The sequence below is a fragment of the Macrotis lagotis genome, chromosome 4 (genome assembly GCF_037893015.1).
Source record: "Macrotis lagotis isolate mMagLag1 chromosome 4, bilby.v1.9.chrom.fasta, whole genome shotgun sequence".
In the NCBI taxonomy this organism is placed as follows: Eukaryota; Metazoa; Chordata; class Mammalia; order Peramelemorphia; family Peramelidae; genus Macrotis; species Macrotis lagotis.
The window spans coordinates 21,550,212-21,569,703 of record NC_133661.1 but is presented as its reverse complement, the minus strand read 5'-3'; the positions used below and the strand labels follow the sequence as shown (position 1 = coordinate 21,569,703).

At 38.8% G+C, this 19,492-nt stretch overlaps 1 protein-coding gene across 14 annotated transcripts in view; it reads left to right on the top strand.

Moving 5' to 3' along the window:
• Window positions 1-19,492, top strand: part of ANK3 (ankyrin 3) — a 702,796-nt gene that overhangs the window by 111,846 nt on the left and 571,458 nt on the right. Inside the window, exon 1 of one of the 14 annotated variants that reach the window (XM_074232302.1) lies at window positions 17,851-19,036. The exons of 12 other annotated variants lie outside the window; for them this stretch is intronic. In XM_074232302.1, the coding sequence (XP_074088403.1) occupies window positions 18,974-19,036 (63 nt within the window). In that variant the 5' untranslated portion in view covers window positions 17,851-18,973. Of the gene's footprint in view, window positions 1-17,850; window positions 19,037-19,492 lie in introns of those variants that run through there. One more of the 14 variants, XM_074232307.1, reaches the window with a different exon arrangement.

The window sequence follows — 19,492 nt, the reverse complement described above, 5'->3', positions numbered from 1 at the left end:
CAAAAGTTTGCAACATTGGCTAACACCAAGGAAACAGTCAAATTGCTTCCATGTTAAGTTTATTTCTATAACTTGACTAAAATAAGAATAAAGTGAAAAATTCTCACTCACAAAAATATACTATAGAAAATGGTAACAGAATTTTATAAGCTTTATTGCTGAGAGATGAAAATTCCTTTTTAAAATTTTTAACCACTTTACCAGTTGAAAAAAATGAAGAGCTAGTTCCGATATAAAATATTTACTTTTCTACTGGATAATGACCAGCAGGGTATTAAATGATAAATGTACTTAAAGTTCAATTGCATTTTTATTATTTCATTTTTAATAATGTTTATATATAAACTAAGCTCTTTATAAAAACCTCTCTTCAGACATAATTTTTATTCTCTTCTTTAAGTAGCATACTATCTACACTCTCACAGCAAATCAGTTGAATGATGGACTAATTTTCCCAACCAGTTCATTCAAAAAGTTGTCAGTTAAAAGAATAGTAGCAAACTGAGGATAAGTTCAAATTGGAAAAACAGCCTTAATACTGAAATGATAGTTAATATAAGATTCGTTTCTACAGATTGTTTGTTCATGGTATTTCAAGATATTTTAAAATGTGCCCAGTGATCATATTTTCAGATAGAATTACATTTATGCTACAAGAATACAAAGGTTGGTAACACTGGATCACATCTTGACATTGTTGATGAGTTATGACTACACAATGACAGAAGGGAACTACTCTGGCGCAATGTACAGAACTTAAATGAGGTTATGCATTTGCATCTGACCATCTTTTTGGAATCAATTTGCTATCAAATATTGGGCCCCCTGGAGGTTAGAAAACAATTTGAGAGCAGGTTGAAAAACTTCAAGGATGCATTGTGCTTAGTAAGAAGTGTGTGTGTAATCACTGAATGAACAACAAAATCATTGTGCACATGATCAGGATACTACTGAATTAATACAGAAAGCTTAGAACTTTATATTTGATTATGGATGAATAGAACAGGGCTTCTTAAGTGTGTGTCCGTGTGTGTGTGTGTGTGTGTGTGTGTGTGTGTGTGTGTATGTATATGTGTCTTAGAACTCTTTCTGATTAAATCTACGAACCCCTTCTTAAATATTTTTAAAATTCATAAAACACATAGAATTGCAAAGGAAGTCAATTATATTCAAGTGAATGTATCAAAAAACCTTTTTTTTTAATAAACAAGCTCCAGGTTAGAAACCATTGAACTAGAATTATTGAGTAAGGGTAATATGGTAAGAAAATCATTTTGTCCACTATTAGGAGAAGGGATTCCAGTTAGAAAAGACATTAGGCAGGGGAAACAATTAGAAGGCTATTGTAATAGTCTAGTTAGAAACTGATAAGGATCTAAAGTACAGTAGCTACTGGTCCAACTTGTACTTTAGGGTTATCATATAGTAGATAAGTTGGAGAGGGCAGCAACTGAAAGGAAAGAGATCAGTTATGGTGCTGTTGTAATAGTCTATGGAAGAGATAATGAGGGCCTGAAATAATGTGGTTGGTTTCATGAGTAGGTTAGGATGGATTGAGAAATTATAATTGGCTAAATTTGATAATTTATTGGATATGAGAGGTAAGGGATAGTGGAGAGTTGGGACTGAATTATGAAGGTACAATTAAAGTTAACTAGAAAGATAGTTGTGCCGTCTGTTTGAAAAAGGGAGTTTGGATATAAAATAATAGATATCGTTTTGGAGATGTTAAGTTTCAGGTGCTTACCAGATGTTCAGTTCAAAATATCCCTAAAGGAAGTTGGTGGCAAAGGAATACATTTGTAAGTCATCTCCATAAAGAAGACAAATCAACCTTGGGCAACACTCACTGTTAACATTTGGGAAATGGATGGTAATCTAGAAAAGACCACTGAAAAGAAGTAGTCAACATATGTAATCAAAATAGATGGTTAAAAGAGAGCAACCAGCAGAATATATTTATGTGGCACCTATAGTATGTTGACTCTTTTTTTGGTCCTTCGGGGTTTTTTTTTGTTGGCTTCTTTTAACTTTCATATTTCTAAAACAATATTCCTTTCCACAAAGAGAATTTTTTTCATGGTAATGGTAATTTCTCTCCAATTAGAAACATGGTGATATTTATATCTTAAGATATTTACATCATTTATTGATTTAAGTGGTTGAGGACTCATGTACCACTTCTTTGTTCTTGTCTGGACCCATGTGTTTAATTTGTAGCTTTCAAGAAGCCAAATGTTTTAGTCCATAGGAAAAGAGTATTTTAACCACATAATGATCAATTTTATTACATAGAATGTGTGCCCTCTACAAGCACCATTATTAAAATAATTATCAGTTATGAATTGGTTATATTTGAGGTTAGAATAAAAGCAATTCGTTCATTTTGAGAAGTTTCTCCTTTCAGCATTGTAGAAATAGTCATACATAGAAAATGATATCCAATATATTCATTTTTGATACTTTATAGAATGAGTATTTTCTAAACTTCATGCCGTATTTCACATTTATTTCAGATTCACTTAAATAAACATTTTTAAAGTTTCCATTACACTTAAGGTACTTATACTATTTTAGAGATACAAAAATTAAAAAAAAAATTTAAAAAGTGCCTGACTCAAACAGCTTTTAATGTAGAATAAAAGGTAAAACAGGAAGATAGGACACATAGAATGCATAGGAAGGTATAGACAAAATACCCTGAGAAATTCAAGAAAGAAAAACTCTTCCTTGGTAGTGGTAGTGTAGATCAAATGAAGGTTTCATGAATGATATAGGACTTAAAGTGGTCTATGAATGATAGAAGGAACTCTAACAGAAGGGATGAGAGGAGTGTGTATAAAGAAAGGAAGAGATACTTTTTAAAAAAATCTCTGCTTTGGATATAAACTTTATTTTTGACCAGACTGATTGCGGTCAATTTTATTTGTTGTTGTTGTTTCCATCCACCTTGTTGAAGTTATATATCACATTTTCTGATTCTGCTGAAACACCTCAGAGAAGTTTTACAAGTCTTCTTGGAATATTTAAATTTTGTGTGTGTGTGTGTGTGTGTGTGCGTGTGTGTGTACATATAATATATATATTTAACTAAAGGATGAATAATAAATTACAAGTCTTCTAACTATACTTGTCTGAATTCTTTATATTCACTATTGTTATGGCACAATGAAATTCCATCACACTTCATACCTCAGTTTGTTTGGTCGTTCCCAAATCAATGAATGTCATTATTGTTCATATTTCTTTACTATCATACAATGCATCATTTTATATATAGAGAGATGTTTATGTTTATATATATATATATATATGTTTATGATTTCTCTTACTACATTTGATTTTCCTGGGATCAATGCCCAGCATTAAGATCTTTGACACAAAAGTTATGAACATTTTTTTTTATTTTAAAATATTTTCATTCTTTAGGTACATGAAACTACAGACATTCAGTCTACTTTTTCTTATACAGGTGCCACTTAGGAGTTTTAAAAGCTGTCTTGCTTAACTGTGCTTCCTTCTGGCCTTCCCTTTGTCTTCTGTATTTTAAGAGATATCTCTTTTGTTTGCTACTTCATCCTTACTGCCTTAATTAACCCTTGGAAAAGAAAAGAGGAAAAACGGAAGTCCCTTTAACTAAAGGGAATTCATCCATTGGATATGTCTGAGAATGTTTATCATATTCTGCACTTGAGTCTATTACTTCTCTGTCAGGAGGTGGGTAGCATAATTTCAAATTGTGATTGAGCTAATTCACAGCTTTTTGGGGTAAAACAATGGGATTAAATGATTTGCCCAAGGTCACACAACTAGGTAATTATTAAGTGTTGGAGGCTGAATTTGAACTCATGTCCTCCTGACTCCAGAATCAGTGTTCTATCCATTGCAACACCTAGCTGCCCCATGGGATAAATTTTACTAAAAGGAAGGCAACCATCAAAGGCTGCCTACTTCTAGGCAAGAGGGCACTTCCCAAACCTTTATCCTATCAATAATCCCTTCCTCCCCAAAACATCAGATTAAAAGGGAAAAAAAGTGTTCAAACTAAGATATGAATATGACATTAGACTTTGACTTAAATAGACTTGGTGTTAAGCAACCTTTACCAAGATATTTTTAATGTCTTTGTGAATTTCTGCACACTTTAGATCCATTGTTCATTTCTATTAAATGCCAAATTAAATGCCAGACCAAAATGCCAGAACTAATTTGCCCATGGAAATACTTTTGCTAATGCATCTGCCATACCATGTGATAGGATCATAGCTTAGCACCGGACAGGACTTTGGAAATCATGAGTCCAGTTTCCTCATTTCACAAATGAGTAAACTGAGGACAGGAGGGAGAGAGAGAGAGACAGTTGAAGGGGGAGAGAACAAGGCAGAAAGTGAAGAGTGAATCATCTGTTTAAGGACAGGGGACTTTGGATTCTGTCTCTGAGAATCATGAGTACAGAGGACCATGGGAAGAAGCTGAAATCTACCTGTTCTGAGTTGTAGGTATGTGGGCCAATCACTGGACTGGATCCAGGTTATTGTTTTGTAATTGAGGCAAAAACTTGATGATGGGAAAATTGCTGACTGTCTTGACTCTAATTAACTACTCACAATTTGGGGATTAACCTCATGCAATGGGAGTAGGTCCCATATTGTAAGGGGAGTGCTGTTTCAAAGCCTGAGTTTGGCTTTTGGCTATATGGACAAACCTTTGCAATCTCAGTTCCTTGGCATCAAATTGAGTATTGGAAAGCTCCGCAGTTAGAGACAAGGGGTTTGAATGCTACTTCTGCTAACTTTTTCATCTTAGGCAGTAATGACAACTCATATTTATGTAAAACACTGGGGCTCTCAAAAGGCTCTCCACACTACAACTTTGGAGGGAAGATGTCCAAGGGTTATTAGCTTCATTTTACCAGTGATCTGCTCATTTTCAGTCATGGCCTTGGGTCCTTGCTAGAAGCACAGCATTTAATTTCGAAGGAACCTTAGGAGCTACTTTGTCCAATGAAAGCAAAATGTAGTTAGATGCCATAGCATAAGGGGCAATCCCTTAACTATGTATATTGTAAAGGTAACTGGGATGTCTTCCACATCTGATAAGTCTGGTGTCATTGTACATTTTAGCCAGTATATATTTAACAGTAATTGTGTGTGTGTGTGTGTGTGTGTGTGTGTGTGTGTGTATTCAAAACCAGTCTTGATCCGGAATCAAATTTAGAATCCTAATTGTGTGAGAATGGACAAGTCACTTCAACTCTGGGTCTCAGTTTCTTTAACCATAAATTGAAGCCTAGGGACTAAATGAACTCTTACTTCCCTCAGTAAGTGCTTATTCACTCATTCATTTTATCCATCCATCCATCCATCCATCCATCCATCCATCTTAATGTTTTTGTCCGCATCCTCGAAGGACATCAGGGAAGGTGATGCCAAGCATTTAGATTGAACACGAGTGAGAGGGCTGTGCTAAGTCACTAGCCTCACTTTCTTCATCACTATCCACCTTATACTTCAGATTGATCATAATGCACCTGTAATGCATCATCTAGTTTGAGAAATCTTTGTGTGTCTCTCCTGATCTTCTCTGTGCATTTGGAGAACACTTGCTTCATTTGGAGTCAGAGGACCTTAGTTTGAATTTCAGTGCTGCTATTTAGACTGTTCTACAACCTTGGCAAATCATTTAGTTGCTCTGAAATTCAGTTCCTTGTCTATAAAAAGTGGATGGGGTGCGGTTGAATTAGATTTCTTCTAATTTCCTTCAGTTTCTGATTCTATGATGCTGTGTATGACTTTGTAAAATTCTGTAACTCCTCTTTCAAATGAGGGGGTTGGACTAGATGATCCCCAAGATCCCTCACAGTTCTATGATCCTGGGGTAGAATGGGATCATTAGAAAAGAGGGTGTGACTAGGAAAAGGGGAATAGTAGGAATGCTTTCTCTACCTAATCTAATTAGGGCTTGGTTAAGCTGATGTACTGGCCATATAACAAGGCAAGGACTAGGGTGTGCATCCCTGTTCCTCACCTTACTTTACTTAGCTCCCTTTAGACCTGTTTACCATCAGTAATGTGGCCGAGACAGAGAAATGATGACTTTGTATCCTTGTTAGAAATTTGATATTATTCTGAGTCTTGTCATATATATTTTAATAGAAAATGTCAGAGTGCATGTATGTGTGTGTGTGCGTGTGTGATTATGATAGAATGCTCATTGGATTTCTATTTGAATGTGGTTTCCAGTACTGAATCCTGTCACCTGTATGACCTAGTCCAAGACACTTAGAGCTTACTCAGACATTTCCTACCCTACCAGATAAATACATTGAGTGGGAAAGTCATTATTGGTTAATTATTGCTTCATGGTGCTTTTACATATCTTTATTATGTCAAAGCAGTTATAGAACTACTGACTTATTCATTAAAATAAAGCTGATGCTATCCTACATGGACCTCAGGAATATTAAAAATTAAAATTGTCCTGGGGGAGAGTCAAAATTTGGTTGATCTGAAAACAGTTTTCCTAATCTGGTACCTGAAACCCCAGTGAATGAGAGAGGGATTCATTAAGTATCAACATGAAAATCGTATTATCCTCTAATCTAAGAAAACTATTCATTTGCTGTTTCACCCTTCTTCATGTTTGAAGTTGGCCTTTCAAATGGAAGTGTGGGTAAAAATAAGAATGCCTGAAGGGAAGTAAGCGGCACATCCTAATGGGAAGAGCTGTCCATTGGCTTGAGAGCCCAGGACCAGGGGTCCAGTCTGGGTTGTGAGGCTAACTAACTTTGGGGCTGAGTAAATCACTGCCACTTGACCTCCATCTCCTCTGCCATAGAATGAGAGAGTTGAAATTCTCTGGCCCCTTGGGTCCCTTTTAGCTATAAAATTCCCGGGGGAAGAAAAGGATTGTTTATCAGTGTGGAATTTGGTTTATAAGTGACAGATTACAGGTAGTTAAGTATAATGGATCAAATGAATGGTATGCAAGGAATGCACTAAAAGATTTTAACCATTGACTTGGTTGCCATTGCTTTACAGCAGGCATACCATGTCTCAAGCTTTTGATTTGCCTTTTCTTAAAAAAGACTCCCGGGGTTTGAAACTAAACTCAATTGGGAAATCATTTCAAATTCTTCTTAAAGAAAATCATTCCTAGCTATTTTAAAGCGAATCCACACAGGAGATAATCCAAGCTGTTTCCCTGTCCCCTCTCTTTCCCCCTATGCAAGCCATTTTCATTTTAAAAATAGCACTGTCCTACTAGGCCAAAGTTGGCCCATGCTGTGGTCCTCTTATGCGAGTTATTTGATTTAAAAATAGAACTGTCTGAGTAGATTTGTATCCGCTAGTTGATAGCTGATCTATGAAGTAAACTCCAATGGAGCTCTCAGTTCCGGGAAAGGCCTCTTTGGGGCTCCTGGGGTGATCAGTTCTATTTTTCTCTTGGTTGTCAACAAATTTGGAGAGAGTTCTCTTTGCCAAATTGATCATTTCAATGTATTTACCTGGTAGGGTTTGCTCTTGGCTAAATTTAACTTCCCCAAAGGCTGGGGTTGGGGGGGGGGGAGGGAAGGGATTATGTAATTTGGATGAAAGTGAAATTAGAAGCAGTGAAGGGTGAGACTTTTTCAGAATAGTAATTACCCCCAGACTGTTTTTAGATCAATCAAATCATGGCTCTTCCCCAAGGTAATTTTAATTTTAAAGTATATTTGAGCCACACATGGTGCAGCATCAGGTTTATTTTAATGAAGAAATACTACTGTTCTATAAATGGATTGTCCTAATACAGATATATGCAAGCACCATGAAGCAATAGTTAACCAATAATGACTTTCCCATTGTATATATGGTTCTAAACTTAGTTGGACAATTTTGGCTTTGGGTATAATCTTGTCAACCATGAATGTCATCCTTATGTCATAACTTTTTTGTATTGTTACAAAGAAGTGTAGAGACTTTTGATTGAATGTCGTAGAGAGTTATTCTTCTCCTCACTGCCCAATTATAAGTATTTCTTTATTTTTTTCTTTTAAAAAGTAGTTTATTTTTCCAATTACATGTAAAAACAATTTTAAAATTTCATTTTACTGTGTTTTTGATTTTAATTTTTTCCAGTTGAATGTATAGATAGTTTTCAACATTCATTTTTGGTAAGATTTTGAGTTCCACGTTTTTCTCCCTTCCTCCCTTCCCTTTCTCCTCCCCTTGACAGTGAGCAATCTAATTATCAAAATTTATAAATTATGGCAGAAATTCTTTTCTTTTTTGAATTTTTTTTAGACTTTACTCTGGATAGAGGGCCAACTTTTCTGATTCCAAGTTCAATCTCTGACCAGAGTCATAATTTCTCCAATTCTTGTCCTGAGTAATGAAAGGAGGGGTCCTTCCAGGTGGGTCTTGGCCCCAGATTTCCTTCCCTGAGGAAAAGCTTGGACAAAGATTCTAGTGGAAGAAAAGTTTCCTAGAAGAGGAAGATGTAGCCTTCCCATTGTCCCCTGGTCCACCCCAGTTACTGCTCTGCCTCTGAAATTTATTGGCTGTGAAACTATGGATAAGTCACCAAACTGTTCTCTAGGCATTTCTCCACCTCTAAGTTATAGAGGAGTTGCTGATATGTATCTGGGAAAGGAATGTTCTACACTGGGAGTTGGCCACACAGATGAAATCTAATTTTGAAGGGAAAAAAACCCAAATAATTATTAATAAATTCTTTAAGAATTTGAGGTTAAGTTCTAGGGGAAAAAATGGTATTTTACAATAATCCCACCCATTTTATAATAATCCCACCCAATAAGCTTAATCCTCCATTTGCTCTGTATTTATCTTATATGTTCTGATTTGTTCATGCCCTCTCCTCCCATTAAATTGTAAGATCTTTGAGGCAGGGACTGTTTTTTGCTTTTCTTCTGCATCTCCAGAGTTTACCATAGAAGCTAGCACATGGTAGGCTTGGCGAATGATCTAAAAATTAAAAAAAAAAAGAAATTAAAAAAATCTAAAAACAATGATCTAAAATTTTTTGTTAAGATAAAGAATTTACTTAGGCAGCTAGGTGGCACAGTGGATAGAGCACTGGCCCCAGAGTGAGGAGGACCTAGTTCAAATCTGGCCTCAGACACTTAATAATTACCTAGCTGTGTGACCTTAGACAAGTCACTTAACCCCACTGCCTTGCAAAAAAAAAAAAACTCTTAAAAAACCACATTTACCAGGGCAGTTAGGTGGCACAGTGGATAGAACACCGGCTCTGGAGTCAGGAGGACTTGAGTTCAAATCTAGCCTCAGACATTCAAAAATTATCTAGCTGTGTAACCTTAGGCAAGTCCCTTAACTCCATTGCCTTCAATAAATAAAATTTTTTAAAATGATAAAGTATTTACTGCTTATATGTATATATTAATAATTTACTCAAGGGAGAAAAATAATTTACTCCTTAAAAATAACATTTCGAGGAATATTTTGCCCTGTTAAATTTGAAGCATTAAGCATAAGACAGTAAAACACACACACACACACACACACACACATATACACACATTCTGTTTACCACTAATGGACTATGTGACCCTGGGTAATTTGCTTCCTCTCTTGGGATATTTGGTTTTCCCATCTGTGAAATGGGAAATAGAGTTTGGCCAGGATCTCTCCAATGCTAATAGTTTCTGAGGTTATATCTTTTTCCTGTAGCTATTGATAGTTTGTGTTCATTTTGGAAATTTGTATCCTTTGTCTACTTTGTTAACAGGAGAGTGACTCTTGGTCTTATATATTATTTGCAGAGTTTTTTAGTGGATGAGGTGGTTTTTATGTTTCAAAATATTTTTTTTTTCCTATTCAGCCAGCAGAGAGAAATTTAGATTATAACATTAGAATGATATATAAATGCAAATTGAATACAGGTGACATCTACTCAAAGAAAGGAAAAAAGCAAACAAACCAAGGACCATTATATTATTAGTCTAAATGACATGTCAGCCTCTACTTAATTTCCATATTTTGTACCAGTTTTCACATAATTTTGAAGATTGCAAAAGAATTATTTTTGCTATTTATTATCCTTTTGGCACTTTTATTAATCTGTATGACTTGCATGTTGAGGGTTTTCTATTTTCTGTATGTTCAATCAGTTTGTGCATATTTTAAAGATTTTTTTTGCTGTCTTATATAAATCTCTTAGATTTCCCCTTCCCATCTCCAAGACAATCTATTAACTTTTTATATTGGTATCATATTGCCATATTCTCAGCGGCCTTGTGGTTTAGTGGAAGATGACCCAGGATCATCCTTTGTCAAAGATGCTTACTGGTTCCATGATAAGAGATGTTCTATGGACAAGTCACATCAACACTCTGTTTTCACATATGTAAAATGGGTGTAATCATGTCCCTAACCCATCTTACAGGTTTGTCATAAGGATCAACCGAGATCAATCAACAAACATTTGTTAGATTGCTACCTATTAGACTATGTGCTATGACCTCAGGTTACAAAGACAAACTTGAAATGATTCCTGCCCTCCAGGAGCTTACTTTTTTTTTTTTTTGGAGAGGGGGTTGCAAGGCAATGGGGTTCAGTGACTTGCCCAAGGTCGTACAGCTAAGTAAGTATTAAGGTTCTGAGGGCAAATTTGAACTCAGGTCCTCCTGACTCCAGGGCCAGTGCTCTATCTCCTGTGCCAACTAGCTGCCCTAGGAACTTACTTTCAATTGTTGAGACTACATGTACAAATATTCTATGTGTGTATGTATATACAATTATATAATATTTTAAGAATATCATTTAAATTATTGTAGCAATTATTTTTCTGTTATTTAGAAGGGGAAAAAGCTACGAGATATTCAGTGAATGGTTCTTGCACAGGCCTTTGATAAGTATTTTTTTAAATGAGTCAAATCTTTGTTGATGTTACAAAAGTTTTTCTGGTGGTTTTCTGGTGGAATTCTCTAATTCCTTATTAGCTAGTCAATTAAACTTTGGACTTGTAGAGGATGTAGTCACTATTGATATTCTTGTCGCCTGATTAATGAGCAAAGAGAATGACATTCTATCTAACAGGCATGTATTATCTAAAATAATAACTTACCTTTATTATAATCAAATTATAAAGACATGGAACTTCAGGTGGGCCCTGAGACCAGACAATTTCCCTTATTCTACAGAAGTAGAAATTGAGACCTAGAAAGACTCAGGAGTGACAGAGGTTGGATTTGAACCCAGATCTACTGATTCTATTAGGCTATTTCTACTCTACCAGAGTATCTCAGTCTAAACCTTCCAAGTTCGAAAAGCTTTTCCTCAAAATGCCATAAGGTAGGAAGTATGGATATTATTTTACCACTTTAAAGATGGGAAAACTAAGGCACGTGTGGACTTCTCCACAGTCTCATACAAGAGTATATTATGCGGGCAGCTAGGTGGCGCAGTGGACAAAGCACCGGCCCTGGAGTCAGGAGGACCTGAGTTCAAATCCGACCTCAGACACTTAATAATGACCTAGCTGTGTGGCCTTGGGCAAGTCACTTAACCCTGTTTGCCTTGCAAAAATCTTAAAAAAAAAAAAGAGTATGTTATGCTACTTCTTTCCTACTCTGTGGTGGGCACTTAAAGAGCCCCAAATCTATATTTAGTCCCTTTGGGTGGACTACCATGCTTGTACAGAATTATGGAAACAGATACTGAGTAATAGAAAGAGCAGGAAAAAGAAATATTGAATAGGTGCTTACTGTAAACTGTTCACAGTATTAAGCACTAGGGAAATAACTATCAATAGCAATATTGGTTCTACTTTCAACAAACCTTAACCTTTTCTCTTTTTTTGGATTTTCTTTATGCAAGGCAATGGGGTTAAGTGGCTTGCCCAAGGTCACACAGTTAAGTCATTATAAAGTGTCTGAGGCTGGATTTGAACTCAGGTCGTCCTGACTCCAGGACCAGTGCTTTCTATCCACTGTACCACCTAACTGCCCCTGAAACTAACCTTCTAATGAAGGAAGACAACATGTAGAGGGAAATGATGGCTAGCCAGAAGGGATTTGAGCCAGGAAGTCCCAAAGATGGTAAGAAGAACTTGCCAGGCAACTGGTTGACAAATCTTTCTAGGGATGGAGGTGATAATTTGTTTTCTATTCCCCCTCCTCGAGGAGGGAGAAATGGGGAGTGATTGGACAGGAAGATGTCCTAGATATGGGAACTCCAGAATCTAGGTATAGTCTCCAGAAGGGAAAAAGCTACTCAGTGAATGTTCCCTTGAATAGGCCTTTGATAGGTATTTTTTTAAATGAGTCAAATCCTTATTGACTTTATGTAGATTTTTCTGTTGCTTTTTCTGGTGGAATTCTATAATTCTAGGTATTGTCAGCTCCCCTCAGGCAAGATTTCTGATTCCAAGGTAAGATCTGGAAATTTTCATTAGTGACGAGAATGACAATAAGATGACCACAAAATGGATGCTTCCTCACAAAGGAAGCAAAAGCATCCATCTGACTGGAATCAATCTGGTGGATAAGCTTTGTGCTAAGTGGGGGGGGGGGGGGTGGAGAAGAAAGGCAAAAACACAGACCCTGCCCTCAAGGTGACTCATACTCTAAGGGGGAAACACGTAAACAAACAATGATGTTCATACATAAATATAGTGATAGACACAGTGAAAATGGGTGGTCATCTGAAGAAAGATATTTTGTCCAAAATGACTAATATGGAACTATTTTCCATTATTGCACATGTAGAAACTATAGGATTGCTTACTGTCTCAGGGAGGGGGGGAGAAGAAGGGGAGGAGGCATGGAATTGGGAACTCAAAACTTTTTGTTAAAAATTTGTTTTAAGGGGAACCTAAGTGGCACAGTCTGGATGCAGGAGGACCTGAGTTCAAATCTGAAATCAGACACTTGATACTAAGTGACCTTGGGCAAGTCACTTAACCCCATTGCCTTATAAACCCCCCCCAAAGTTTTAAAATATAATTTAGCATATATAACATCTATACATCTATATGTATGCATGCATACACACACACACACACACACACACTGCTGTGTTTCTATGGTGGGAAGGGTAGAAGAGATGAGGTTTCCTGCAGAAACCAAGATTAGAGCTGAGCTGAGCCTTGAGGGGAATCAGAAGGTATAGATGAAAGGGGAGAGCATTCTGCTATGATTACAGAAGCTAAGTTGGGGGGCAGGCATCTTCTGGAGAGGAGGAGCTTATGGCTATTCTGGAGTTTTAAATATGAGAAAGATTTTGATCCTAGACTAAAGATGCTGAAATTCCAGTCCTAGGTTATCCAAATTGTCTCTAGTTTGACCCCTTTCCTGTAATTAGGCTATCACCACAACTTGAGGGAAGTCAGAGAATGGCAGACCGTTAACTGACAGAAATGTGGGTTGACTGTCACTATACAGTGAGAGTTAAGCAAAGAAATCTAAGGGTTTGGGGTGTACACTGACCTTCTTTGGAATGTTGGCCACCCAGGATCTGCTTGATGCGTCTGTCTCCAATGAAAGGATGTGTCATCCTTAGAGCAGAAAGTAGCCGAGGTGGCCAGACTACTGTTAGCAAAATACACACAGCTCTCTGGGGACTTCTTGGCAGTGTTTCCTATTCGGCTGCCTAGCACTGTTTCTCTAGGCTTGGTCTATCAGGGAAGCTACTCCCCACTTCCCTTCTGTGCCTAAACCCTGTCAGGGGGTGGCTGAATCATTGATCAGGAGCTAGAGAGTAATCTGAGTGATGGACGGCTCCAAGGTCCTGGTTTTCTTGATAGGTCCAGAGAGGTTAGGTGGCTTCTCGAACATCACACAGGGAGTAAGAAGTAAGTAGAATAAAAATATAAACATACCATACCAAAGGTATGTAGATAAGCCAGTAACTCCAAAGACAGGGGAATACAGTAACCATGGGTGGAACCATCCCCTCAGATTTGATTATCTTAGACTAAAATGTTGGTTGCTACTTGTAGAGAGATGGACAATGTGTTAGGTAGGTGGTGGGTATTAAGTGAATGAGAAGATAATTCAGGGCCAAGGGAGGAGTCATTTGAAAATCTCTCTCCCTTTCCTCCTTTCCCACCTTGAGTTACCAAGGCAAAGTAGGTGGACTGATCCTACCACTTTTCCTTTAATCTCCAGAGATGTCTTTTTAATTCCAACAAGTGTGGGAGGGAGAGGGGAGGATAGTGAAACTTGTGCCAATCTGTGCTTAGGAAGAATCTGGATTTGAATCTTGCCTCTGACAACCAGTTTTGAGACAACAAACACAGCTGATGGCACCTGTCTTAGTCTCATTTCCTCAACTGCAGCACTTTACCCCCCGGACTCCCTTCCTTTACAATAGCCAACCTTCCCTCCATTCTGGGCTGGACTTCTGACTTTCTGTGCCACCCTGTCCCTACCCCCTCCTGATGTTTTGTGCTTTTCACCTCTTTTAGTTGTTATCTTCTCCATTAGAGTATAAGCTTCTTGTGGGCAGAAACGTTGATGATTCTGTATCCCTAGTGCCTAGGACACTAGCACATGCTAAACCCATCAACCTGTCAGATGATGTTTATTAAAATATAAGGTCAACTGTGCCAAGTGCTGGGGCTGCAAGGAAAGACAACTCCCCCCCCCAAATAAACTAAAATAAGAGTCATAAACACTCCCTTCTCTCAAGGTGCTCACAATTTCACTCGGAAACAACATTCATACCACAATGTACAATCAAATTCTGTTCAGAAGAAGCTGGGGTAACTTAAGTAAAAACTTGTCATCTCAATTCTAGAATTGTAGAATTTGGAATTTCCTTCTAGATTCTGGAATTTCTTTAAGATTCCACCCCAATCCCATCTAGGGCAGGAGACTTTTCCTGGCTTGACTGCAACAACCCACTTATTCTCTGTTCCTGTTTTCCCTCTGTTTCATTTATGTGTTGTATCTCCTATTAGAATGTAAGCTCCTTGAGGGTAGGGATAATATTTCTGCCATTCATTGTCTCCTCTGGAACTGAGCCCTTGTCTGACATTGATGTCTGACTGGATGATCCACAAATTGGGGATAGTATTCGTTTAATACTGCCTTTACAAGGTTATGGTGAGGCTCAAATAAGATAACAGAGCAAGCAATAGTTCCTTGGATTATAAAATGAAGAGTGAGAAAGGTCCTGAGTACCTATTTTGCTGAGGCTTGCTCATTTTACAGATGAAGAAACAGATTCAGAGAGATGATAGTCGGGCGGCTAGGTGGTGTAGTGGATAAAGCACCGGCCTGGAGTCAGGAGTACCTGGGTTCAAATCCAGTCTCAGACATTTAATAATTACCTAGCTGTGTGGCCTTGGGCAAGTTACTTAACCACCTTTGCCTTGCAAAAACCTAAAAAAAACAAAAACAAAACAGAGAGATGATGGTCATGCAGTGAGAATTAGAGTGGGAACCCATGCCTAAGACTCCACATTTCATGTTCTGAAGTTCATTTTTTAATCAGAGTCACTATAGATAAAAATATTGGAGGCAATAATATGATTTGAGTTGACTGTTCTCAAGACTGAATTTGATTTGTGTAAACCCAGAACTCGGATCATTGGGCCAACGAAAAGGCTGTACTCCCTAGAAGGACTCTGAACTCTGATCCATTGCTTCTCTCACCCATCCTCAGGCAGCTGCTAGAAGAAACTTCCCTCTCCACATACTGAAGCAGCCCACTTCAAGACCTTTCTTTAGGAGTTGACTTCTAAGAGAAAATACAAATGCTTCAGTTTGGAATTTGAGACCTTTTCCAGGATGACTCCAATCTCCTGTGTCTCTGTAGTGTTTCCCCAAATCCCTTTGCTTCAGGGTGTATATTCCAGTCAAATGGAGTAACTCAGTGTCCTGGAACTCCCTGTATTATGCCTCTTCTCTGGTTCTTTGCAAGGGCTATTCCTCGTACTTTAACACCCCCCCCCCCCCCATCTCTTAGCATCTTTGCTTCCATCCCATCCATTCTGGCATCATCTGGAGAAGGACCCTTTTCTGGTTCCTCTGATTCCTCATTTTTTGTACTGTCTCCCTCTTCAGGATATCTTTGGGGTATGGAACTATTTGCTTGTGGTATCTTGCCCTTGGAATGTCTACTCCCTGAGGGCAAGGATTGTTTTTCACTTTCCTGTTGCATCACTGGGGCTTATCAGGGTGCCTTTTAGTTGGATTCTTAATAAACATAGGTAAGGGATCCACCCTATTCATCTTTTCAGGAAAATCCTGATCTTGTCTTCCTATACCTCTACCTTTTCCCTCATGTTCTGGCCTTTCCAACCCACCCCCTTTCAAATCCTCCCCATTCTTTCCTTTTTTCTCCTTCAGCATCCCCACCCATCCCTCCCCTCATCCTCCTCTCCCCTCTCCTTTGCTTCCCCCTCCTGTCTCTTCTTCCTCTTTCCTCTTCTCTTATTTCTCCCTCTCCTTTTCTTCTCCCTCTTCACTCTTCTCTTCTTATATCCTCTCTCCTCTTCTTCACTCTTCTCTTTCCTTTTTTCCCTTCTTACTCCTTTTCTTTCCTCCCTCTTTTCTTCTCTCTACTCCCTTTTGTCTCTTCTCTCCTCTTCCTCTGACTTTTCTCTCTCCTCTTCTCTCCCTTTCCTCTCCCTTCTTCCCCTTCCTTCTGTCCTCTTCTCTTCCCTCCTCCTTACCCCCATTTCTCCTCCTTTCCCTTCTCTTTCCTCCTTTCCTTCCTCTTGACCCTCCTTCTTCCTCTTCTCCCTTCTCCTTCCTTTTCCTTGTCTTTCTTCCCCCCTTCTTTTTCCTTTTCCATCCCTCCTCTTTCCGACACTTCTCTTTCCTTCCCTTCTTCCTTCTTACCTCCTCTTATTCCCTTCTTTTCCCTATTTCCCCTCCTTCCTCTTCTTTCTCCTTTCCCTCCTCTTCTCCCTTCTCTCTCTCCTCTTCCCTGCTCCCCTCTTTCCCTCCTTCCCCCCTCCCTATTCTTTCTTTCTATCTCTCTCTCCCTAATGATCTGGGGACCTCATTCTATGACTCCTACAATTAAAAAAGCAAAACAAACCCTGTTCAACTCAAAATCAAAATGAACACCAGTCTTTTGAGATACCATAATGGTGACTTAAGATACTAAGACCCTTCAGCTCAGAGTTGGAAGGGACCTTGATAGATCATCCTCAGTCCTGCTCCATCATTATACAGTTGAGGAAACTGAGACCCAAGAGACTTATCTAAGGTCTCTTGAGTAATGAAATAGTAGGGGACTCTTTTTCTGATTACACCAGCAGTTGAGTGGTAATTTATTATTTTTTTTTTAGGGTTTTCTTTTTGCAAGGCAATGGGGTTGGTTAAGTGGCTTGCCCAAGGTCACACAGCTAGGTAATTATTAAGTGTCTGAGGTTGGATTTGAACTCAGGTACTCTTCACTCCAGGGCTGGTGCTCTATCCACTGCTCCACCTAGCTGCCCCAAGTGCTAATTTATGATATAAATATTTCATTTGTTTTCCAATTACACACAAAGATGGTTTCTACCAATCATTTTTTGGCAAGGTTTGGAGTTAAAAAATTTTTCTCCTTTCCTTCCTCTCTTCCCCCTGTCCCTCTGAAAAAAACCAAAACTGATTTTTTGAGAGAAGAATGAGATCCAAAAGGAAGACAGAAAACATTAGAGATAGCAAATTACAAAAATACATAAGACAACTTTTTAAAATTGATGATAATAAGCTTTGGTCTTCATTTAAATTCCACAGTTCCTTCTTTGGATACAGATGATATTCTCCATCCCAGATCCCCTAAAATTGTCCTTGATTATTACACTGATGGTGTGAGTAAGTCCATCAAGGTTGATCATCACCTCCATGTTGCGGTTAGTGTATAAATGATCTTCTGGTTCTGCTCATCACTGAGTGGCAACTTAACAGATTGGGAATAGAAAGGGGCAGCATTGCCCATGCCAACTTGCAAGAACCTCTGGTTTCTAGCTCCCAGCACCCGCAGGATGAGAGAGAAGAGCCCTGGACCCAGTCCCTGCCTGGGCAGCAGCGGGTCAGCTAGGGGTGGTAATGTGAGCTGAGCCTCTCACCACCGGAATCACATTCAAGGGCCAAGTCATGTTTATGCCAAATGGAAGACTGGGCTGCTGTGGCCTCCCGAAGATTCTCCCTTTTTTGCAGATGCTAAGAAGCATGGGTCAGATGAAATGAAAGCCATCATAGAAACACCAACACATACACATACACACACACACACATGTCTAATGCTTCCTATGACCAGTGTTACTTCTAACATGTTCACAAGAGAAACAACAAGGCCACCTCCTTACCGGTTGCCCCAATCCAAAGAATGCCAAACAGACCATTCTAATGCTGTGGAATTGAGTTAGTGGTAGTGGTGGGGGCCTTTTATTGTTTAAATCCTCCTGTGTTTTGAAGGACCTGTAACCTGATCTTTGATCAGCCTCCCCTCTCTTGGCTGGCTTCATTCTCTGGTATGCTCTGATGTATTCAGCACATGTGTAAGTAGTGTACGCGAGAGGCAGGCAGGCCGATTTACAGTCTGCTTCCCCCTCCTGCGAGAACCAGCAAATCACCCACAGCGAGCACTTGGGAGGCTTGGCAGCAGTCTGCAGCCGATCTCTCTGGGCGTGTGGCTGGCTCCTCCACCCCATTTAGAGGCTGGAACACTGGGCACCAAAGGCTTGTCAAGCTCTCATCTCAGGGGCAACGATCCCTTAGAAAAAGCAAAAGGCCAAAAGAGGGATTTTTTTTTTTTAAAACAGAAGAAGAGATGCTTTGATGTAAGGAACACCCAGTTTCTTGTCTAGGAAAGCTAAAACAGGCTACATGAACAGTTGGAAGTCTGGAGAGCAGGGCTGGGTCTAAACAGCAGCTTGTTCAGTGACTTGCCTGGGAACCGGCAGTAAATGGACTTTGGTTTCAAGGCTTTGAATATTTACGGTGGCTTTGGATGTTGGAATACAAGCCTTAGTCTCTCCTGTTTCATAAGCTTACCTAATTACAAACATGAGTGAGGAACCAAAGGAGAAAAATGTGAAACCTGCCCATAGGAAAAGGAAAGGCAAAAAGGTAAGACATGAATAAGCAACATGTTCTATGGCTTGCATTGTTCTCTCTCTCTCTCTCTCTCTCTCTCTCTCTCTCTCTCTCTCTCTCTCTCTCTCTCTCTCTCTCCCCCCTGCTTCCCTTCCCCCCCTCAAATAATCTTTATGTTTTAATGCTGGGATCTTTCCAGATTAGATATTTGGGCTTAGGAAATAGAGACGTGGCTAGAATCATTATGCTTTTGTCTTCCTGCTCAGTAATGGGTGTGTTCCATGGTGAAGAAAACAAAAATTACAGCTAATGGAATTAATTATTAAAATATTTAAAGAATTAAAAAAGAAGCACATGAATTTTGTGAAAGTAGTATTTTTCTGATTGCTATATGAGCTGATGAAATAAACATGTCTGAATGATGGGGAGGGGTCTGTGTGAGAATTTTTATCCTCCCTCCCTCCCTCCCTCCCCCATCAAATCTCTCAG